Here is a 25,359-nt window from a genome sequence, read left to right on the forward strand (position 1 = left end):
AAAAAGAAAAAGAAAAAATATAACTAGGAGATTTAGCATCTCCTCAGTTCAGGGACTGACTCTGAGATGGCTGGCCATAGGCAGTGTACTGTGCATATGTAAGTAAAGGATAACTTGGTGATGGGATACTGGCCTCTCTGCAGTCGTTACATCACTGTGTACGTGGTTCAGAGCAATTTCCGTTTCAGAACAAGTCCGTATTAATTGAACTGTCCTTTACTGAATATTTAATCAATTCATAGTTGAAGATTTTCAGGAGATATCCTGTGTCATTGCTTATTACCATTCTGTCCCTCATCTTAATTTTAAAATTTAGGTCTACAGATTGAGGTCAATCTGTTTCTACTGGTTCTGCTCATGGACTCTTCTGTGTTTTCAGGGCTACGGCAAGGCAGATTTCTTACAATGAAGTGTTATCTCAGAGGTGCCTAATTTTCAGGAGTTGAAGAGGTTCATGGTGCACAGGAAGAGAGTCTTGTTACCACCTGAACCACCAGAACAATAAGGGTGGATGGAGTTCTGGTGTGTGTGCTTTTAAATATCAGAGAGGGTACCTTGAACAATTTGGTGTGCTGTAGATATGGCTTAAGCCTCTCTGCGTAGCATGGTCAAATTCAGGGACATTTATCCTTATTAGAGCCATCTCCATATATGTTATTAATATGACATGTAAAATACCTCAAAAAGGCACAAATTAAAATATAAATCTACACCATATAATACTTTTTGTACAGCCAACTATTATCTTAAGCACTGAAAATAAAAATTGCTGGAAATCACAGTGGGTCAGGCAGCATACATGGAGAGAGAGCAAGCTAACGTTTCAAGTTGAGATGACTCTTCATCAAAGCTGATCTTAAGTACACTGATTTTGCTTAACATTTTAAAGAAACATCTTTTTCACTTCAGTCTGGTTCACTTCAGATATTATGATTTATTTGATACATTCTTGACGTTATGATCTTGCTTAGAGAAATGCAAGAACATTTTTGCATTCAATCTTTTCTCTTCAATATGTTGATGCCAATTACGCTATTGAATTACAGTACGGCAAGAAAACATACAATTCAAAAACAAATTATAGGTTGAATACATTCTCTCCTCCCAATAATTTCCAAAGAAAAGGTGAATAGATAAATTGGTTTACTGAAGAGCTGTCATTTTGGATCAAACTTCAAATGTATAACTGCTCGATGTCAAATATGACAGGATAGTCCATTCCGGTTCCGTAGCAGCTCTGTGGATTTGCACGCAGCTGGCATTTCAGGCTAACTTTAAGGTAAATCCTAAATTAGTACAATATGGACTGATCCTGTCCATAAAATACAGAATACAAGATGCTAGGGAACAAAGAATATGTTTTACCATAGAGGACTGCAAGAGGTTGCTAGGATTTGTGCACACAAATGATGATTTTGCATTCAAATAGTTAGGGAATGTATAGTCAGTAAAATTCACCAGGAAGTGGCATACAAGGTGAAGTTTGGACCCGTGTGTGACAGGAATTGAGGAACAGAGATTTCAATGAATTGCAGCTTAATGAGTTCTTTCTTTTCACTCATTCACAAGATTTTAGACATCCCTGCGAAGGCCAGTATTTACTGCCTACCTGTAATTATTCTTGAGAAGATATTGGTGAGTTGCCTTTTTGGATGCAGTGAAGTAGTTTGCTAGGACATTTTCAGAGGGCAAATGAGAACTAACCACAACATTGCCGACATTTATAGATGATGCCAGATATGAATAGCCAATTTTTTTTCTCTAATGAACATTTGGAGATCAGATGGTTTCTTACAATAATCCAGCAGTTTAATGGTGACCATTATGGAGTTTTACTTTTTTCTTTATTCATTCAACGGACATTAGCGTCACTGGCAAGAGCAGACCTTCATGTGTAGCTCTAGCAATGCTTGAGAAGATAGTGGTGAGCTGCCTTCTTGAGTTGCTGCTGTCTATGTGACTTGAGCACACCTGAAACTTTGGGAGATTGCGTGCCCAAGCTTATGGAAAGGCAATGGAAAACAAAGAAACAGCTCTGGGTAACGATGATGTGTGGCTTAAAGTGAGTCTGCTCTCCCTGTTTCCTAAGGTGGTAAAGATCATTGCTTGGAAGGTGCTGTTGAAGAAATTATATTGCATGTCACTAATTTTATCGACATGATTTACAGACAAAAAAGAACTGGTAAGGATAAATTATATGAGACATATTATAATAATGAATTATGATTAGATCAGATTAGATTCCCTACAGTGTGGAAACAGGCCCTTCGGCTCAACCAGTTCACACCGACCCTCTGAAGAGTAATCCACCCAGACCCATTTCCCTCCAACTAATGCACCTAACACTATGGGCAATTTAGCATGGCCAATTCACCTGACCTGCACATCTTTGGACTGTGGGAGGTAACCAGAGCACCCGGAGGAAACCCACGCAGACACGGGGAGAATGTGCAAACTCCACACAAACAGTCACCCAAGGCTGGAATTGAACCTGGGACCCTGGTGCTGTGAGGCAGCGGTGCTGACCACTGAACCACTGTGCCCCCCTCCATGGTAATGTTGTTATGGTCCCAGAGGATCAAAGGGCTTCTCTCTCATTTAACCTGAGGGTCACCATATTTCAGGTGGGGGAAAGGTTGAGAAGGAAGGACTTTCAACCAGTGCAGGAATTGAACCTACAATGTTGACGTCATTCTGAATAGTAATCCAGTGGTCCAGCCAACTGTGCTTTGGAAGTCATATATACTACAGCCAATTGCTCTGGGACGGTGCTCTGCAGTCAGATTTGTGGCCATAGAGATGTACAGCATGGAAATAGACTCTTCGGTCCAACTCGTCCATGCCAACCAAATATGCCAACCTAACCTAGTCCCACTTGCCAGCACCCAGCCCATATCCCTCCAAACCCTTCCTATTCATATGCCCATCCAGATAAATTTTAAATGTTGCAACTTTACTAGCCTCCACCACTTTCCTCTGGCAGCTCATTTCATACATGCACGACTCTCTGCATGAAAAAGTTGGCCCTTAAGTCTCTTTTATATCTTTCCCCTTTCACCCTAAATCTATGCCCTCTAGTTCTGGACTCCCCTACCCCAGGGAAAAGACTTTGTCTATTTATCCTATCCATGCCCCTCATGATTTTATAAACCTCTTTAAAGGTATCCCTCAGCCTCCCATGCTCCAGGGAAAACAGCCCCAGCCTATTCAGCCTCTCCCTATTGTTCAAAACCACCAAACATGGCAACATCTTTGTAAATCTTTTCTGAACCCTTTCAAGTTTCACAACATTCTCTGATAGGAAGGAAACCAGAATTGTATGCAATATTCCAAAAATGTCCTAACCAATGTCCTGCACAGCCGCAACATGACCTTCCAACTCTTGTACTCAATATCCTGACTGATAAAGGAAAGCAAACCAAATGCCTTCTTCACTATCCTATCTGTCTGTGACTCTACTTTCAAGGAGACATAAACCTGCACTCTAAGGTCTCTTTGTTCAGAAACACTCCCTAGGACCGAACATTAAATGTTTCAGCCCTGCGAAGATTTGCTTTCCTAAAATGCAGCATCTCGCATTTATCTAAATTAAAATCCATCTGCACTGCTCAGCCCACTGGCCCATCTGATCAAGATCCTGTTGTAATCTGAGATTAACCTGCTTCGCTGTCCACGATACCTCCAATTTTGGTGTCATCTGCAAACTTACTAACTATACCTCTTGTGCTCACACCCAAATCATTTATGTAAATGATGAAAAGTAGTGGACCAGCACCAATCCTTGTGGCACTCCACTGGTCGCCAGCCTTGAAGACTGATATAAAAATTAAGTTGAACACCTTTTATTTTGCTTATTGTAGAGCCAAAATATGCAGGTGTGCAACTCTTTGCTCTATGTTAATGTTCCAAGCTATTGACGGCCACCTATGCTCTCTCCTACCCCCTGAACTCACCCAGCTCCTTGGACTGTTGTTCAAGACCACCGATTGTACTGATCCCTTGGGGCCAGTACAATACCTCCGGGGCCACACATCCCATCTAAAATGGAGGCCAGCAAAGCAGTCTGAGATGAGCAGGACAATAGCCTCAGCCAGTGGGCGCAGGATGTATTGCCCCTTCTCAAGCACAATCCAAGTTTTAAGTTAAGGTGCTTTTGGCACCAGCCCAAAATATTTTTTGTTCGTGACGTCTTCAAATTGCAGTATCAAAAGTAAAGCACACTTGCAACATCTTAAGTGAATAATAGGATCATATTGAATCACTGTTTATGGCAACCAGTAAATCTGGCAATAACTATGATAGCACTGTTGTATGTTATTCACTGACTTTGATTACACTGCCTCTATGTGTTTGCCCTACTACTAATGGGGTTAAGGCTCATCTTGCAGATCATCCTCTCAACCTTCCCAAGTTGACCTCATTTAAATCATTCTAGGCCATTTGTTCCTCAGCTACCACATTTTCTTTTCTCTTGAGTAATGTGCCACATGAAAAAGGTAATAAATGGTTCACTGTTTGTATTTGCCAGCTTTATTGCTGAACATGTGTTTCATATATTAACTCAGCCCGTTCCTTCTCTCCTTACACTGAACTGCAGCACTACATCCAGCTCGTTTAGCAATGACTGCCCTGCATATGCCTTATACATCTGTGCATAATTATTCTTAATCTAGAAGAGGTTTAGGCAAGGTATTTTTTCACAAAATATGCTATAAAAATGCCCTAAGCACATTACACTGTAGTTTTGGAGTATACACAGTAGTGTGTGGAGACACCCTGAAATGAAAATGTATTGCTTCTGGATGAAAACCATGTGGAGATACTGCTCATTCATCACACTGTAGTTCAACAGCTTTATCTGCAATGCATAGTTTAAACAAAATATTGCAAGAAGGTGTATTCAGGGTCACACCTCTACAAGTCAAAGGTTTAAGCATCAGTAGTAACAAACTTCTTAATAGCAGAACCCTTCATTGGAGTTTGATGCATTACAGAATGAAACAAGGCACCAGCTTGTACCTCTCAATTTAGTATATCTCGTTTTTAAGAAGCACACCTGGTAAATTTCTGGTCTTTTCTAAATGAAGATGTTTCGCTTGCTACATCAAAACATCAACTTTTATAACCCTTCATTTATATAGTGTCTAAGGCGCCAGGCGAAAATACTGAAGGATATGCCACTGCACAGAAAATGTTCTCTTCAATCTGTTCCATTTTATATAAATTAACTGCTAACCCACAATCACGGACTTCAAGAAACACTCACTTCAAATTACAGCCAAAACACGCACCCTTCCAGTCTCAACAAAAGCTCTGAGGAAGGCTCACTTGACTTTAAACATTAACTCTGATTTCTCTCCACGGATGCTCCCAGACCTGCTGAGCTTTTCCAGCAGTTTCCATTTTTGATTCTGATTTACAGCATCTGCAGTTCTTTCCGGTTTTACTCAGCAAACATTCTGTATATTTCTCCACTTCATGCAGACTGGGCTGTCTCAGTGAACAGGTTGGATATGATGCCCAATGCGCTGTTCTGAACAAAACTCCAACAGATTAAATCCTAGGAAAATTGAAAAAAAAATTGCTTAACTACTAGGAGAAAGTGAGGACTGCAGATGCTGGAGATCAGTGCTGGAGAAGCACAGCAAGTCAGGCAGTATCCGAGGAGCAGGAGAATTGACGTTTTGGGCATAAGTCCTTCATGAGGCTCGTGGGTCGGGGCTGAGAGATAAGTGGGAGGGGATGGGTTTGGGGAAAGGTAGCTGACAAAGTGATAAGTGGATGAAGGTGAGGGAGAAGGTAACTATTTCCAAATTAATATATTGCAAAGTTCATATGTGTGGTCGCCTTTCACAGATCATGCTACTTGACCTTCAGAACGTATTGAGGAGTCAACAGACATTTTTACACCAGATTACTATACCATACATATAATTCTTACTTTACAATTTAAGAAATACAGCACAGATAGTGACATTTTCAACAAAAAAAAACAAATCTGCAGAAATTTCAGAAGCTCTGCAGTTAGGTATAAACATGAGAGAAAGACAATGTTATTTTGTAGACCTCAGACCAAGGACAGTACCTTCCATCATCTCCATGTCTTCAGGGGGAACACAGTGGCCTGCATGGCTTATAGCCCAAATGGGATACCTCTGGTTGAGAATCTTGTATAAGATCCGCATAAACGGTTTATAGAAACAGACTATCCCTGGGTTCCCTGTGAAAATACATAAAAGACAATGGATCTTTTAGAAAAACAATAAAAAGTGGAAGAAAATAAGCTACAGATTCAGCTTCAGAATAAAGAAAATACAGCAGAGGAAGAAATTGTTGATTACTTAACCTGTAAAAGATTAAATTTCTTGGAAACAAAAGAGCAAACTCTATTATCTCTAATGTAGAGATAAACATCCATTTATTTATTTTGAGTATTATCCAATACAATTGAAGACAAAAGTCTAAAATAAATAAATGTCAAATAGATACAATTTCAAACTCAAAAAACTTAACAAATGATACGCATAATTTAGCGTGAGGTTAGCAGCATTTCAATTCTTTATGAAGACAAACGAGGGGGTAAAAATGAGGGGAGTTGATTTATCCGTCTCAATTACTTTAACGGTTTGACAACAAAAATGCAAATTTAAAAATCAAGTCATTGATGGACCCAGGAGCTAAGATAACACATTTGTGAGATCAGTAAATGAAAGTTGCTGAATATTAGGCTGGATTAATTAGTGAAGAGAAGAGATATCGCATCAGTCCACACTCAATTCAAATTTACATCCCAAAGATGAAACCATTATTGTTCTGCATCCAATGGATCGTTCCTTTTAATTCAATCTTCATCTTTTATTTGACTTTCGCCAGCCTCACTGCTAAGAACAGAAACTCAATGAAGTGGATTTGAGAAAGACATGGCTGGAAGGGGATTGGGGCTGGGAAGTAAATATCCAAGGTGAGTCCTGTCAAAAGCAGGTGAACGACTGTTTTGTTAGTAAGAAATGAAATTAAATCAATCGGAAAAACAATACTGGGTTGAAACGTGTAGAACTTGTGCAGGTAGAGTTGAGGTAGAGCAAAACAAAAATCCTAATGGGAGTAATGTACCCAGGCTTCCTAGCAGTTGTCAGGATATGGGGAAGAAAATAAATCAGGAGATAGAAAAGTCACATAAGAAAGGCACTATTACAATAACCATGGGGGACTTCAATATGCAGGCGGATTGGGAAAATCAGGTTGGCAGTGGATTCCAAGAAAAGGAATTTGTGGAATGTCTACAAGATGGTTTCTTTGTGGTAGAGCCCACCAGGGAACAGACAGTTCTGGATTTGGGGATGTGCAATGAGGCAGACTTGATTAGGGAGTGTAAGCTCTAGAGGGCAGTGATATGATAGGATTCACCCTGCAGTTTGAGGGAGAAGACTAAATCAGATGTAATGGTATTACAATTGAGTAAGGGTAACTACAAAGACATGAGGGAGGAGCTGGCCAGAGATGATTGGAAGGGAAGCCTAGCAGGGATGATGGTGGAACACCAATGCCAGGAGTTTCTGGGAATAATTTGGGAGGCACAGCAGGAATTCATCCCAAGGAAGAAGAAACATATGAATGGGAGGATGAGACAACCATGACTAAAAAGGGAGGTCAAGAACATCATAAAAGCAAAATAAAAAGTATCCAATGTGATGAAAATTAGTGAGAAGCCAGAGAATTGGGAAGCCTTTAAATGCCAACACAGGACAACTAAAAAAGCCATGATGTGGAGGTGCCGGTGTTGAACTGGGGTGGACAAGGTCTGAAGTCACATGACACCAGGTTATAGTCCAGTAGGTTTATTTGAAATTTCAAGCTTTCGGAGCGCAATTCCTTTGACAGGTGAAATGGTAGTGCTCCGAAAGCTTGAGATTTCAAATAAACCTGTTGGACTATAACCTGGTGTCATGTGAATTCTAAGTAAAAAAGCAATAAGAGTGTGAGATAATGAAATATGAGGGGAAGCTAGAAAGAACTATAAAATAAGATTTCAAGAGATTTTTTAAGATATATAAGACAAGGGCAAGAGTAAACATTCAACCACTCGAAAATGAGACTGGAAAAGTAGTAATGCGGAACAAAGACTCAACTAATTGGATCTTAAGAAAATTGAAAGTGTTGCTCATCTATTTCCAGATTAATATACTTAGACGGATGTAAATGTGCTCCCCTTCACAAAACATTCTGCATGATCGTTAAAATGTTTTGCAGCTTCAAAAGGGCATTTTTACACATGATCAATGTACCATGCATCTAATTCTTACTTTATAATTCAACAAAGTATAACACAGAAGGTGATATTTTAAGTTAAAAAAAACTGTCACAATTTCAGATGGTCCAGTTCATGAGCTGGCTATCTGTTCCTGCATGCAAACAATCCTTACAGCAGCATTCCAATGGAAGCCATCAGAGTGCTCCAAATGCAGCATTAAAGTGAAGAGTCATATTGTAAGTGGATCAGAGATGTGCCATTACAATGCCAATCACTGTGGACACAGAGTGCATGCGACTGCTACCCATGGGATTGTGCTGCAAGATATTGGTATTAGGTGTCCGGGTTGGAGGTCCACAGGAGCAAGCATTGAGCTGGAGTCAGCAGTGACATTTATGCCGGGGATCCTCAGCTTCTAGTTTCTATCCAGTGGGGAAGCGGACGCATATGAATTAAGTGAAATTATGTCATTAGGAGGGTGATAATGAGTGATAATCCATGCTAAAAGGCCTCTTGCTACTCACTAGCCAGAATCTCATTTCAACATCCAGGATTTGATTAAAAAGTGAGACTCCTTGGATTACGCATCGAGAAGGACGTTGCTCAGCACCTTGCCCAGTTTCCCAAAATTTCTCACCACAGCCCATGTCGCTCAGAGGCTGGGATGACTCTGCCCACGGTTTGAGAGTTCAGAATTAAGTAGCCGATTACAAGATTTTCTTCAATGAAAGAAAGAGAAATTGTATTAATAACTGAGAAAAAAAACTAATAGAAGATAAGGTCAAATGTAGCCATGACATTTTTAAAAAAGGGAGAGGGCCTACTATAGGAGGCACAGGAAGATAAAAGAATATATAATTTAAAAGTTCATGAGGTGTTCGGTTTATAACCTGAGACCACTGTGGTTTATATCTTGCATCCTCAGCAGTGTTGAAATTTGAAATTATCTTTAAGATTTTAGTGAACAAATATTTTCCAAGTTGCTCTGTCATTGGATGTCGTTCTTTCAGAAATACTGAGGGAAAACTGGGAGGTAGTCTTCCAGTCCTGTTGTTAATATTCCAATTTTTCCTTTTTTTGCTGCCTGCCAAACTAGCTGCTAAAAATATGGTTCATGCATGTATTCTGGTGCTTGGCTTTACTGGTGCTTTAAGCTGGATAACTGCAGGCAATTCTTTCACCTTATTGAGTGAAAAAATCCATAAATGTGTAAATAAAGCAGTAGATGCAGATCTGAGTTTCAATGCCTTTTTTATACCTCTGTTAGTTTTATTTCAGACTGGTTCGTGTTTACTGATTGTTTCCTTAATTGGTTTGACTTGTGACTAGATGATTGCTGCAGCCAAAGTCTCATGCGACTTTAAAGGAACCAAAGACAAGTCAGCCTAGAGACCAATGGGCAAAAGAACAACATTTTTCCTCGTTCGTCTGGATGCTTCCAATTTCTAGACCCCAGGGTAACAGAAGACTCACGTGAGGTAAAGTTCAACACCAAAAGCCTTAACTAAAGTCAATTGAGTGCAATGTATGGCGCGGGTAACCCAAAATGATAGCGGTGGGACTCAGAGTGAACGACAACGGATGATTTGGAAATTCAAACTTCTAATTCTGCTAACAGAAGCCTTTTACAATTTATAAAAAGAAATTTGGATTCTTAAGCTGCAAATAAAAAGATAAAGGACAACAAAGGTGACTGGAAAATACAAATTTTAGCAAGTTTTGAGAAGATTTGTAGCTCAAGTTGAGATCCTGGATGTAGGTTTGCTCGCTGAGCTGGAAGGTTCATTTCCAGACGTTTCGTCATCCTACTAGGTAACATCTTCAGTGGGCCTCAGGAAATCACTGTACATGATTTCTACTTTATATTTATATTTTTGGGTTTCTTTGTGTTGGTGTTGACATTCCCTGTGGTGATGGAATTTCCTGTTCTTTTTCTCAGGTGTGGTGGATGGGGTCTGATGTGTTTGTTGATGGCATTCCACCGGAACTCTATGCTTCTAGGAATTCTCGTGCGTGTCTCTCTTTGGCTTGTCCTAAGGTGGATGTGTTGTCCCAGGAAGGACACCATTTCGACTGGGACCACACATGCATCTTATAACAAGTAAAAAAAAGAGACAAGCACGAGAATTCCTAGAAGCATGGCATTCCATCTGGAACTCTATTAACAAACACATCGAGTTAGACCCCATCTACCACCCCCGAGAAAAAGAACAGGAAATGACATAACAACGGGACATGACATCATCACAGGAAAAGACATTACCACAGGAAATGACAACACCAACCCAAAGAAACCCAAACATTTAAATAGAAAGCAGAAATCATGCAAAGTGCTTCGCCTGAGGCCCACTGAAGATGTTACCTAGTAGGGTGACGAAACGTCTGGATATGAACCTTACAGCTCAGTGAGCAAACCTACATCCATATCCAAATCTATAATAAACATCGTAATATTCTATTACAGAGTAAAGGCAAGGTGTTAGACAAATATAACTGAAATTCCATTTGACCAGACAAGAATCTTCGATGTAGGAGAGAATAGATGGCCACAATCTTAATAATATATAAAGTTATGTTGTCAATGTTCCAAACAGTTAAAAGTAATTGATTTTAAAAATAGCGTGCAGTAAATTGGTTGAGCATGTTGTTGAGCAGGTAAAGTCACTGATTATATTCAAGATGATGGTCAATAGATTTTGGGCTATTTTGAAATGAGCGTTTATGGGAATAGTGGGAAAAGGTGAAGTTGAAATAGTCAATCAGCCGTAATCTTGTTGAATGGCAGACGAGTAACCAATCAGTCTCTTCCTGTCCCTCCTACTTACAGATCGTTCAAATGTGAATGGTACAACTGAAACCAGACATTGCGTTTCTTTTTTTTTTACATCTAGCACTTATTCCATTGCTAGTTCCAATGTCACCTTCCCAGAGAAATTTTTAGTTACCAGGAGTAATGCTGCAAACTGAAATTGTCCAACAGTTATCTCGTTGCTCTGAAGCTGTGGAAATAATCCTGAAATCTAAAAAGGGATGGCAGAGAAGGGTATAATACTTTAAAAAGGTATAGATTCCATATGATGATATAAGATTTGCCAGCAGCAAGAACAGCTGCATACCAAATTATTCTTACTTTGTCCCTGTTTTAATTTGGATTTCAAGAGATTATCATCATCCTGATGGCATTAACACTCCTAAATACTGGCTGCTTTATCTCAGCGGCAAACTCACAAGCCCAATTTTCAATTCTATGTTCATGATAAGGAAGTTAGGTGTAGCAATGTAAATTCTGGCAGTTAGTTCATGGCTGCTTCTCTTATGAAACCTTAGTAAAACAGGCCAATATAAGAAAGTGAGGACTGCAGATAGAGTCATAGAATCATAGAGATGTACAGCATGGAAACAGACCCTTCGGTCCAACCCGTCCATGTTGGAGATCAGAGTCAAAAAGTGTGGCGCTGGAAAAGCACAGCAGGTCAGGCATCATCTGAGGAGCAGGAGAATCAACGTTTCAGGCAAAAGCCCTTCATCGGCATTCTCCTGTTCCTCGGATGCTGCCTGACTTGCTTTGCTTTTCCAGTGCCGCACTTTCAGGCCAATATAAGAGCAATTTGCCAGATACTGCAGTTTATTGCATAATCAGAATACATAATCAGCTGCAGTATGCAAACAAGCTGTTGTTACTCTACTAGCTGACTAATTGTTACATTGGAGTACCATTCTAGTGAGAACTTCTCTTGTATTTGACTGGAACTCTGAAGTCAAATTGTTCAGCAAGATTTCTTACATCAGTCAATCTCCTCAGCCCTGCAGGAGTCATCTCTGCAGGAGTCTTTCAGTGTAATGCCCTGGGCTCAACCGTCTTCAACTGCTTCATCAAAGATGTCCCTTCTATCATAAGGTCAAAGGTGAACATGTACACTGATGTTCGCACAAGTTTAATGTAACTTTGCGACTTCTCAGATAAAAAGTAATCGGAGTCCAAATGTGCAAGAATGAATAACATTCATATTTATGCCACACAAGTAATGCACACAAGTAATTAGCATATCCAACAAGAGACAATTCAACCATTGTCCCTTGACGTTCAGCAGCATTACCATCACTGAATATCCCACTATCAATATTTTGAGAGTTACCATTAACCAGAAACTTAACTGGACTAACCATTTAAATACTGTGATTGCAACAGCAGGTTAGATGCTGAGAATTCTGTGCTGAGATACTCCCATCATAACTACCCAAATGCCAGTCCACCACCTACAACACAAAAGTTTGAGAGTAATGAAAAATGCCCCACTTGCCTGGATGGGTGCAGCGCCACCTACACTCAACATGTTTGCAAGTTCCCCTCTAAACCACACACTATCCAATGGAACTACATCACCATTCCTTCACTGTCGCTGCATCAAAATCTTGGAACTCCATCCCGAACAGCATTGTGGGTATAACCTCAATGAATGTAGCAGCTCAAGAATGCAGCTCGCCACATCTTTTCCTGGGCAATTAGGGATGGGCAATAAATGCTGGCTAAGCCAGAGATACCGGTGACTGAATTAAAAACAAAAATCAGTCACAACAACTTTAAAATAACAGCTGAATTATTTTGAGCCAGCTATAAAATATTCATCCTGCTGGAACCTTTGCTGGGTTAAAGTGGCTTATTTTTCTAGTAGTGTAATCCTAGAAATTGAACGAAACGGCACCAGAATAAAAGCATTTTTGAATTGCTGTTCAACATTATTTCCCTTAGCACCAGTATTTCCTCAGGTAAGAATATAGAATAGTCATTGAACGGTTACAGTACAGAAAGATGTCTTTCATCTAGTTGTATCTGAGCAGCCTGCACAAAGTCAGCCACTTCAAATAATCTCAGGAATGTTCATGCACAGAAGACGACCATTCAGTCCACTGTGCCTAAACGGCTCATTAAATAAATATCTAGTGCACAGAATCATAGAAAACTTAACTTGCTGGCATCACATTCAAACTGCATTTTGATAGCCAACTCATCTGTCTATTTTTTTCCTGACTGTGCAATTATGTGATAAATAAATTCCTATAGTCGTTACCCTGATGCCTAAAAATCACATATTTAATGCTTTATATTTTGTATGTTATATTTTAAAATATCTGATGTGTTGAACTTGTGCCATAAACAGTGTAAACCCTCACCACTGCTTCCATTCCCCTTCTTGGCTCAAATGACACAGTCACAACACGGGGTTGTATGCAATGCCAAAGCTGAACTTCTCATCTCATCTACACTGAGAAAGCAAGAATGCCTACTATAGCTCAGCTGTAGTCTTTGCTCCCAACAGTGTTATCAGCGACCCTTTAGAGGGTTTCAATTTACAGGCACAAACTCACATTCCATTAGTTCGCCACACTCCATGCCAACATCACATTGCCTGACAAAGTCTAATGAATACTTTACTGTATTTTTTTCATGATAACACACAATTTATTTCCAAATAAAGTTGTTACCAAATTACTGATCATTTCATTGGAAGTGTGCAACATCTTTTACAGACAAACTTTATACAGGGATAGGAGTGGCACAATATTTCATGTAAAGATTAACATTACCTCCTTTTCTCGCATGAGAGCTCAAATGCTCAAAATCCTTACCACTTTTCCTTTAAAAGAAGAAACCAGCCAAGGTTGAAGATTCTAGTGTTTAGTATTTATAGCAAAACTTTAAATACATTATGCCTATACAAATAGTGAACACAATAAAGTTTCTACCAAAATTATTTCTTAATTTAGATGGATGAAAATGATTGCACTGGGAGAATGGCTGAAATACTCCATTAAAATGCTACAAACTTTGTGCACTTCTTTATATTAAGTCCTTTCTTTAATTTCTTTTCTAATACATCTATAAATTTGAAGAACTAATGTAACCTTAACAGTGATCTAAGATGCAAATATGGCACTTGTCTCAGCGACTTCAATTAGCTTCTGAGAACATGGCATGAATCTTAACTGAATATAGCACATCAAATTTTGAAAAATCTGGCTCAAATCAAGAGTTAACGTAACATTGCAAATCCCCGTCTGAACAAGTAACAAGAACCAATAAAAACCAAGCTACAACAAAATCCAATTCTGTCAGAATTTTACTCTTCTGTCCTCAACTTCACACATATTAGTTATAAAGAATTCTGCTACAATATGCAGTTGCACCAGTGGTTACAAATCTTTTCAACAGCTATGAGTACAGTACGAATACAGCTATGCCATACCATGAAACTGTTAAAAGAAACATGTCGAATACATACTGGATGGATGTGGGTAGCTGATGTTGTCAATTTGTATTTAGAACACTACCATTTATGCAACTTCCAGTTTTCTGCCAGCTTAGTTTTGACATGGAATTACATTTGTTTGTACAGGTATATAACATTCGGACAAATGCACATCTGAGAAATATCATAACAAGGCACAGTAGAGAAACCACAGATGAAAACTGAGTGAGAGTCTTGAAATATCATCACAGCCTTTATCCTGTAGATGTTTATATAAGAATGTGCAAACATAAAGTTCAGTTCCGTATCTAAAACGATAGAATACAAATAAAACAGAATAGTAATACATAACTTGTACAATCATAGATTGTACAATTTACAACAGAACCAGTTGGCTCCAGACCTCATCACAACTGTGATCTAAACAAAGATGCAAGAGCTGAATGCCTGAAGAGAATCAAAAATAACTATCCTTGACATCAAACTCAAACAAAACTGACCTCAAGGGGATATCCTTATGGTTGTGGTTGTTAGAAGTCAGCCGGAAAGCATTATTACAACTCATTTGCTGATTAAACCTTTAGACATATCTTTTTTACCTCTAGACTTGACACCTAGCCAGTGTCTCAGGCTCCCTGTATGAATTTGACTTTGTTAAAACTCTGTTGACTATGTCCTAAACTTGCATAAAGTCTCATTCCAGTGCCTCGCTGACCTACATTGAGTTCCAGTTAAGCAGCATTTTATTTGAAAATTCTCATTCTTGCTTCAAATCCCACCATGACCTTGCCGCTGTAATTGCCTTCAGTCCCACAATGCTGTTATCTATCTGTCCTCCTCTAATTCAGCTCTCTTGAGCAGTCTGGATGTACAAACATTGGTGACTGTGCTTTCAGTTGTCTGCAAAGGCTTTAAACTCTTGAACTCCTTCCATACACCTCTATACCTCACTTTTTTTTTTAAAGATGCTCCTTAGCCTTACCTCTTTGACCAAATTTTAGATCATCCATCTTAATATCGCCTGATGTGGTTAAGTGTCAGATTTTGGTTTCTGACGCTCCTGAGAAACACCTTGTGATGTTTTATTAAATTGAGCTATACAAATACAAGTTGTTGCCAATGCAGAAGCTTTTCAAAGCGGTACCTTCAGTCTTACTGCAGTCACCTGCTTCATGAAAGATCATCTTTCTGTCACGGGGAGTTACAGAATCATACAGTACAGAAGAGGCTCTTTGGCCCATTGAGTCTATACTGCCACTCTTCAATGATTCTACTGTTTCTCCCACTGGATGTCCATGACCAGCCTGGTCATACCTCACGCTTTTAGGGGACTATGTTCACTCAGTTGATCAATAGTACAAGGTTAAAGAGTTAAAAATCACACAACACCAGGTTATAGTCCAACAGGTTTAATTGGAAGCACAGTAGCTTTCAGAGCAACGCTCCTTCATCAGGTGGTAGTGGAGGGCTCAATCCTAACACACAGAATTTATAGCAAACATTTACAGTGTGATGTAACTGAAATTATACATTGAAAACTTGATTGTCTGTTAAGCGTTTCATATGTTAGAATACAGTGATAGTTTCACTTCTTTCATGTGTAAATCACAAAACCTTTTTTTTAAAAAGTTGCATTCTCGGGTTAGCTGTTAACAATGGTGATAGCTAGACAGTATGTTGAAGGTGTTAGCCCCCTGTGTTCTCTGTCTATGACCTGATGTTTAGATTGATTCCAATCTAAAAAGTGAGATAATGGAGTTTTACATAAATTCATGCAGTTTTTGAGCTCAGAGTTCTACATGAATGCATGCAGTTTTTGAGCAATGTAACCCTGCAAGTACAAATTCATCCCACAAAATATATGTGTGCATGTGGGTCTTTGTCTGTCTGTGTGTGTGTCTGTCTGTCTGGGTTGGGGATCGTGAGTGTGAGAAAGTGTATGTGTGTGTGTAGTGAGTGCAGAGTGTCTTAAGTCTGTGAGAGGGTGCATGTGGGAGTGTGTGTCTGTAAAGGTGTGTGTGGGTGTCTGTGTGCCCGTGTGTATGCGTATAGGTGTGTGTGTGTGTGTCCGTGTGTGTGTGTGTGTGTCCGTGTGTGTGTGTGTGCGTGTGTGTGTGTGTGTGTCCGTGTGTGTGTGTCCGTGTGTGTGTGTCCGTGTGTGTGTGTCCGTGTGTGTGTGTGTGTGTGTGTGTGTGTGTGTGTGTGTACAGTGCAATGGTGGTCACCTGTAATGTGACATGAACCCAAGGTCCCGGTTGAGGCCCTCCCTATGGGTACCGAACTTAGCTATCAGCCTCTACTCGGTCACTTTTCTCTGCTACCTGTCCTGAAGTCCACCTTGAAGGATGGTCACCCGAAGGTCCGAGGCTGAATGTCCTGGACCACTGAAGTGTTCCCCAACTGGGAGGGAACCCTCCTGTCTGTTGATTGTTGTGCGGTTCCCATTCATCTGTTGTCGTAGCCTTTGCTCCATTTCCTCAATGTACCATGCCTCCGGGCATCCTTGCCTGCAACATCTAAGATAGACAACTTGGCCGAGACACATGAGTACCTACCATGTACAAGGTGGGAGGTGTTCCCACGCATAATGGTGGTAACCATGTCCACGCTCTGACACGTCTTGCAGCTCCTACCTTGACAGGGTTGTATGGAGTTGTCCTGAGAGCCGGCAGCTTGCTACGAACAATGATCTGTTTGAGGTTTGGCGGTTGTTAAAGGCAAGTAGTGGAGGTGTGGGGAAGGTCATGGCGAGGTGATCATCCTCATTGATAATGTGTTGCAGGTCATGAAGAACATGGTGTAATTTTTCAGCTCCTGGGAAATACTGAACAACGAAGGGTACCCTGTCGGTTGCAGCACGTGTCTGTCCCCTGAGGAGGTCATTACGGTTCCTTGCCGTGGCACATTGGAACGGGTGGTTGATGAGTTGGGCATCGTACCCCGTTCTTGTAAGGGCATCCCTGAGTACTTCCAGGTGTCCGTCACGTTCCTCCTCATCTGAGCAGATCCAGTGTATGCCTAGGGCTTGTCCATAGGGAATGGCTGTTTTAATATGTTTTGGGTGGAAGCTGGAGAAGTGTAGCATTGTGAGGCTGTCTGTGGGTTTGCGGTAGAGTGTGGTGCTGAGGTGTCCATCCTTGATGGAGACACATGTGTCCAAGAATGAGACAGATAGTCGAGAGTAGTCCATGGTGAGTTTGATGGTGGAATGAAACTTGTTGATGTCACTGTGTAGTTTTATCAGTGACTCCTCGCCATGGGTCCAGAGGAAGAAAATGTCGTCATCTCCTAATCAAGGTTAAAGAGAGTAGTGTTCCAAGTTTACGGATGCGGCTAAAATAAAAGAGTCCTGAGTAAACAGTGAACAGTTTTGAAAACCAAAAGATATATTGATAAATCAACAGAATTAATTCTGTCTTTCAATGTCAGTAGAGATAAGGTGGAATGTTTTGGATATATGAAAAAAGTCTTACACTTTGGTAAAAGAATGACATTAACGAGCAGGTTTTGTGGTTAACAAGACATTAAAAACAAGACACTAACTTTAGTTAGTGAATGCCATAAAAATGCTTTAGGAGTATACAGTTTTATTGGGACTGCTTTTGTTACAACAAATGGATCATACAGTGATTTGACAGCACTCTTTAAAATTTTGAAGATAGACACAGAAAAATAAAAGCAAATGACAGTGGATGCTGGAAATCTGAAATAAAAAGAACAAGTACTGGACAAACTCAACTAGCAAGCAGTAATGCCTCACAGTACCAGGGACCCAGGTTCGATTCCACTGTCAGTGTGGAGTTTGCACATTCTCCCCGTGTTTGTGTGGGTTTCCTCTGGGTGCATTGGTTTCCTCCCACAGTCCAAAAATGTGCAGATTAGATGGATTGGCCGTGCTAAGTTGCCCATAGTGTCCAGGGATGTGCAGGCTATCTGAATCAGCCATGGAAAATGTGGGATACTGGGATTGGGTAGAGGGGTGCGTCAGAGTGGAATGCTCTTTGGAGGGTTGGTATGGACTTGATAGGCTGAATGGCCAGCTTCCACACTGTAGAGATTTTATGGTTTGAAATGTTTTGAGATAAATATGGCTCTCCTTTGTTCTGAAGAAGAGTCATTTGGCCTCAAATTTCAACACTTTTTCTCTCTCCACAGATGCTGCTTGGTCCGCTGAGTTTCTTTAGCACTCCTATTTGTATTTCAACTTGAAACAGACTAAGGTGGTGACTGAGGGGTTTGGAACTGAAGTGGAAAGGGGGAACCTAAATAAGAAGCAAATTCACCTATTTCGGAGTGAGAGCAGAACAGTATAATAGGTTGCAAAGTTGTGCAATGTGCTATTGGAGTCATGTGACTGCAGCAGAAACCATGTCAACATTTGAAAAGATGCAGGATTTGAAGGAAAAAGTAAGAAAGAGTTAGAAGAATAATAGATGCACACAGCATTAGTGTTCATGTTCAAGTGGAGGATCGACAACTTCATGGACAGTTTGAGCTAAATAGCTTGTTTCCATGTTAAAAATTCTGCATACTTCGATGTTCAGCTCTATCACAATGTTCAAAACAATGGAACAGTTATATTCTGAATCTGAGCAGCTAAGCAATAAGTAATGTGCACATAAAAGTCAGTCATCGAGCATTTACTGTTAGTAATACAAGGTTTGTTGCTGAGCTTCTCCAGCAATTTCTATTTTTGTTTGTGAAGGTTATGCTCAATTCTGGCACAAGTTCTTTTACTGATCCATTGACTAATGTCCCAAACAATCTCTGACTGCAACTTATTGCTTGAATTTAAGTGCTCAGACTGGTTGAGTGGCTTATAATGTTGCGACTAAAGATTTCAGTGTTTTTAAGAGGAATTGGACAGTTACTTGAATAAACAATTGTTTAAGAGCATGGCAACAAACAATAGACAGATTGGAATAGGTAGCTCATGTGAAGAAATATCCAAAGATTAAATAGTATGTTTCTGTGTATAATTCTAAACGTGCCATCTATAATATCGATATGGATTAGGAACAATGCACTCGCTTGTGACAATTCTGCCATATGTTTACAATTTTTACATTTGTATCTAAAATATCTTGCATGTTTGTAGTTATCTACTTCATTGTGAAAGAATGAAGTAAATGTAAAAGAGTAACCGTAAAAATTGGAATAAAAGCTATCTGATTTTTGCAACTGAATTTAATCTTGGTAACAAGCATAGAAATTCAGTTCTGGTTCATTGTAGAAATCAAATGAAATAAGTACTGTCCCCTAATGTACCTGTCCATTCATTCCTTCAGGCCTGATAGTACTGAAGATATTGCTTTGAGGAGCTCCTGCATTTGTAACGAAACCAATCGTACAACAACTGTCTGGACATAATAGTACAGTGGTTTGATACTGGGCTACCGATTCAGAGGTTGAATACAAATACTCTGCATGGCAAGTTTAAGAATTGGATTCAATGAATTCTCTCATTTCCAGGCAGGCACCAGCAAACAGCAATGAGAGTTACCAGGTTGCTGTAAAAACAGAACTAGTTTTCTCACATACTTTATTGCTCTAATCGATATGTGAGTCTATTCCTAGACATAACGGTTGTCATTTAATCACCTCTGAAATGGCTGAGCAAGTTACTCGATTATCAAAAATAATCACTCTCATGACAAATGGGGAGAGTCAATATATGAGGAAAGTGTGCCAAGCAGGCTATGATAAAAGGTAGGGAGGAGGGACTTGGGGGAGGGATGTTGGAAATGCGATAGGTGGAAGGAGGTTAAGGTGAGGGTGATAAGGTGAGAGTGATAGGCCGGAGTGGGGGTGGGGCGCGGAGAGGTCAGCAAGAAGATTGCAGGTTAGGAAGGTGGTGCTGAGTTCGAGGGTTGGGACTGAGACAAGGTGGGGGGAGGGGAAATGAGGAAACTGGAGAAATGTGAGTTCATCCCTTGTGGTTGAAGGGTTCCTAGGCGGAAGATGAGGCACTCTTCCTTCATTGCTAAACCATAGCGTGTTGCTATGGTTTGGCGATGGAGGAGTCCAAGGACCTGCATGTCCTTGGTGGAGTGGGAGGGTGAGTTAAAGTATTGAGCCACGGGGTGGTTGGGTTGGTTGGTCCAGGTGTCCCAGAGGGTTCTCTGAAACGTTCCGCAAGTAGGCAGCCTGTCTCCCCAATATAGAGGAGGCCACATCGGGTGCAGCGGATGCAGTAAATGATATGTGTGGAGGTGCAGGTGAATTTGTGGCGGATATGGAAGGATCCCTTGGGGCCTTGGAGGGAAGTAAGGGGGGAGGTGTGGGCGCACGTTTTGCATTTCTTGCGGTTGCAGGGGAAGGTGCTGGGAGTGGAGGTTGGGTTGCTGGGGGTGTGGACCTGACGAGGGAGTCACGGAGGGAGTGGTCTTTTCAGAACGCTGATAGGGGAGGGGAGGGAAATATATCCTTGGTGGTGGGGTCCGTTTGGAGGTGGCAGAAATGGCGACGGATGATTCGATGTATATGGAGGTTGGTGGGGTGGTAGGTGAGGACCAGTAGGGTTCTGTCCTGGTGTTGATTGGAGGGGCGGGGCTCAAGGGTGGAGGAGCGGGAAGTGGAGGAGATGCGGTGGACAGCATCGTCGACCACGTTTGGGGGAAATTGCGGTCTTTGAAGAAAGAGGCCACCTGGGTTGTTCGGTATTGGAACTGGTCCTCCTGGGAGCAGATGCGGCGGAGACGAAGGAATTGGGAATATGGGATGGCAATTTTACAGGGGGCAGGGTGGGAGGAGGTGTAGTCTAGGTAGCTATGGGAGTCAGTCGGTTTATAGTAAATGTCCGTGTTGATTCGGTCGCCTGAGATAGAAATGGAGAGGTCTAGGAAGGGGAGGGAGGAGTCTGAGATGGTACAGGCGTTCCGAAACGACCACACCCTCCACAACTCCCTCGTCAGGTCCACACCCCCCAGCAACCCAACCTCCACTCCCGGCACCTTCCCCTGCAACCGCAAGAAATGCAAAACTTGCGCCCACACCTCCCCCCTTACTTCCCTCCAAGGCCCCAAGGGATCCTTCCATATCCGCCACAAATTCACCTGCACCTCCACACACATCATTTACTGCATCCGCTGCACCCGATGTGGCCTCCTCTATATTGGGGAGACAGGCTGCCTACTTGCGGAACGTTTCAGAGAACACCTCTGGGACACCCGGACCAACCAACCCAACCACCCCGTGGCTCAACACTTCAACTCCCCCTCCCACTCCACCAAGGACAGCACGGTGGCACAGTGGTTAGCACTGCTGCCTCACAGCACCAGAGACCCGGGTTCAATTCCCGCCTCAGGCGACTGACTGTGTGGAGTTTGCACGTTCTCCCCGTGTCTGCGTAGGTTTCCTCCGGGTGCTCCGGTTTCCTCCCACAGTCCAAAGATGTGCAGGGTCAGGTGAATTGGCGAAGCTAAATTGCCCGTAGTGTTAGGTATAGGGGTAAATGTAGGGGTATGGGTGGGTTTCGCTTCGGCGGGTCGGTGTGGACTTGTTGGGCCTTAGGGCCTGTTTCCACACTGTAATCTAATCTAATCTAATCTAAAGGACATGCAGGTCCTTGGACTCCTCCATCGCCAAACCATAGCAACATGACGGCTGGAGGAAGAGCACCTCATCTTCCGCCTAGGAACCCTCCAACCACAAGTGATGAACTCAGATTTCTCCAGCTTCCTCATTTCCCCTCCCCCCACCTTGTCTCAGTCCCAACCCTCGAACTCAGCACCACGTTCCTAACTTGCAATCTTCTTCCTGACCTCTCCGCCCCCCACCCCCACTCCGGCCTATCACCCTCACCTTATCACCCTCACCTGAACCTCCTTCCACCTATTGCATTTCCAATACCCCTCCCCCAAGTCCCTCCTCCCTACCTTTTATCTTAACCTGCTTGGCACACTTTCCTCATTCCTGAAGAAGGGCTCATGCCCGAAACGTCGATTCTCTTGCTCCCTGGATGCTGCCTGATCTGCTGCGCTTTTCCAGCAACACATTTTCAGCTCTGATCTCCAGCATCTGCAGTCCTCACTTTCTCCTACAGTCAATATATGACTGGTTTGGCCAGTCCCATGATCATAATTAAACAAAAATCAAGGGATAATGTATTTATTTGTTTAAAGTTGCAATTTATTACTTAAACTTTGGAAAAGTATAGTTTGTAAATATACATTCAATCAATTGGGTATGCAGTGTAATTGAATGCATATTTTGCATTTTAGGGTCCATAAAATGATATGGAAATTTGACTGCTCTAACCAGAATTCCAGGAAAGGTTTGCAATTTGAAAATCAAGTGCTGTATATATCGTTGAGCTGTGCAATATAACGTTGCTCTTTGAAGGAATAAGAGGAAGAATTCAAAGTAAAGCAGCACCAAGAATCGTTTGAGATAGGTATTCTCCCTGACAATGGCTCTCTGATTGGTTGAGCTGCAGAGTGTTAAAAAACTGTGAGAGCCAAGAACAGCAAAGGAGGAGAAACGTCCTGAGCCTAAAGACAGAAGGTATCTCTTTCTCTCCAAGAAAACCCAAGAAGGTTTTAAAAAAAAGTTCAAACAAGAAGATGACCTAAATCCAGCTGATCCACAATTGAGTTGAAGAGCGTCCATCTCCCATGGACAACAGTATGCCATCAATGTAACTATCAAAAGGACTGTCAGAAAATAACACTCCACATTGTGCTCTGGAGGACAACAAAATTTGTTTAACTTGTCTATATTCTCTTATTACTCATATTATGTGTGTTAAACCTTTATTGTTTTGTCTGTCTTAATGTTGATTGTATTGGTGTGTATTTTGAAAGGGTATAATTCAGATTGCATAACGTCGATTAGAAATCCATTTGTTTCATTGCTCATGTTCAAGTTAGGGGTGTTAATGTTTTTTCTCGCTGTTACCGATGAAAGCTGGTGTGAATTGTTTTTGTCCTGAGTAGTCGTCAGACAGGCACATTGGTGAATTTGAAGATTTTATTGGGATTTTCTACATTTACTCAATTTGCGATAGTTTGTAGAACAATGGGACATCATCATCATTCTTCCCAGTTAAGTCGAAACAACGAGCAATCTTTCCTTTCTAGCCTTTTTTCTTACTTGCCCCTCTGCTCCAGACCAGCGACTTTGTGCTGGGTTACAATTCTGCAAGAAATTTCAGCTCCTCAAAAGTGACATTTGCTTTTGTTGTACACGTTTCTGGGCAGTGAGTATTGACAGGATATTTGGCTAACAGAGGGTCGAAATCAAACCCTATCACCCATCAGTGTGGACAGGGCTAACTGAGAACATCATAATTAACAGACAGTGTTGTGTAATAAGAAAGGTTTAATTAATAACCTTGTCATGAAAAGGTCTCAAAGAATAAAGAAACGTGATAGAACTTTATTTTGGGGTTGCAAGTGATTTAGTTAAGTCAAAACTATAGACTTAAACCTGAACAAAGCTAAGTACATATGTATGAAGGATAAATTAGCTAAGATAGACTGATAACTATACTACAAGGTGTGATATGGCAGACACTAAACACCTAATTTGTCTTCATGTAGAAGACACAAAAAAAATTGGAAATAGGAACACACCAAAGGACAAATGAAAATGAGCAACTTTGAGATATTAATAATAAATAAATATTATTAGAGAAATTAATGGGATGAAAATACAACAAATTTTTAAACGTGATTATCTCCAACCTTGCATTACAAAGAAAAATGAACTACAGAGAACATTGTTGCATTTTTTTTAATTCCAGAAATTCCAATTTTCCAGTACAGTCTTCCATGACTGGAAGGTGACAAGCAATACCCTATTGAAGAAAAAAGGGAGAAAAATAGCAGGGACATCAATGATAGGGAACATATTAGAACCTAAGACTGGGTTGTGGTAATGGAACACTTAGAATTAAATTGTGATGAGACAGAGTCAACATGGATTTATGCCAATGAAATTATCTTGACAAATCTGTTGAGAGTTTTTTCTGTTTGCAATAAAAGGGTAGATGGGGAAAACTAAAGCAGATAACTAATTTGGATTTTCAAAGGACATTCAATAAAATGTGCATAGGAGATTATATTAAACTAACATTCGTGGAATTGTGGCTTATACTTTAGCATAAATTGAGATTTGATTAACGATCTGAAAACAGGGTCAGAAAAAGGTCATTTTCAGGTTGGCAGGTTTTAACAGTGGGCAACAGCAATGGTCAGTGTTACAGTCTCAACCGTTTACAATCTATAGGAATACCTCGCTTGCTTATAACACAAAGTTAGTTCTAAGAAACATTCAAAGAGACTGCAGAAAAAAGTGAGTTACAAAGAACATAATAGATAGAATAATGTGGGGAAGTGTGAAGCTATTGACTTTAGAAGAGAAATTAGAAAAGCGGAATATTTCAAGAATAGTGAGAGACTGGGAAATGTTTATATTCAGAGAGGCTGAATGTTATTGTACACAAACTGCAAAACTAATGTGCAATTAGCACAGTCTTTATTACAATAAAAATTTATAATATCATACTTCTAATTCAATAAAATGTCTAAAGGTACTACATAGGGAAATTGTTAAACAAAAAGAACATCTAAGGACAAATAGGTAGGGTTTAAGGAGTGTCTTAAAGGTGGAGAGTGAGGTGAAGGGGGCGAGAAGTATACAGAGGGTATTTTGGAACTGGAGGCCGAGACAAGTGAAAGTCCAGATACCAATAAAATCAGGGATACTCAACATACCAGAATTCAATAAGTGCAGCTAGCTCAGAATGGTTGGAGGAGATATAGAAACAGCTATGGTCAAGGCCATGGAGGGATCTGAAAACAAGGATGATCATTTTAAAAGCTAGCCATTTTAAAAGCAGACATGGCGCATGGATGA

The 25,359-nt window shown here is 40.8% G+C and overlaps 1 protein-coding gene across 6 annotated transcripts in view; it reads right to left on the reverse strand.

Annotated features, from left to right (window-relative positions):
• The window catches only part of ldah (lipid droplet associated hydrolase), a 272,745-nt gene that overhangs the window by 133,061 nt on the left and 114,325 nt on the right, over positions 1–25,359 (reverse strand). For 5 of the 6 annotated variants that reach the window (XM_087977362.1, XM_087977379.1, XM_087977369.1 and 2 more), the window contains exon 3: positions 6,086–6,220. The exons of the other annotated variant lie outside the window; for it this stretch is intronic. In XM_087977362.1, the coding sequence (XP_087833488.1) occupies positions 6,086–6,220 (135 nt within the window). The remainder of the gene's footprint in view (positions 1–6,085; positions 6,221–25,359) is intronic. 6 annotated transcript variants of the gene reach the window in all.

Source organism: Chiloscyllium plagiosum, unplaced genomic scaffold (assembly GCF_037043375.1).
Source record: "Chiloscyllium plagiosum isolate Xiang-an unplaced genomic scaffold, Cpla_swu_hap1 HiC_scaffold_3, whole genome shotgun sequence".
Lineage (NCBI taxonomy): Eukaryota > Metazoa > Chordata > Chondrichthyes > Orectolobiformes > Hemiscylliidae > Chiloscyllium > Chiloscyllium plagiosum.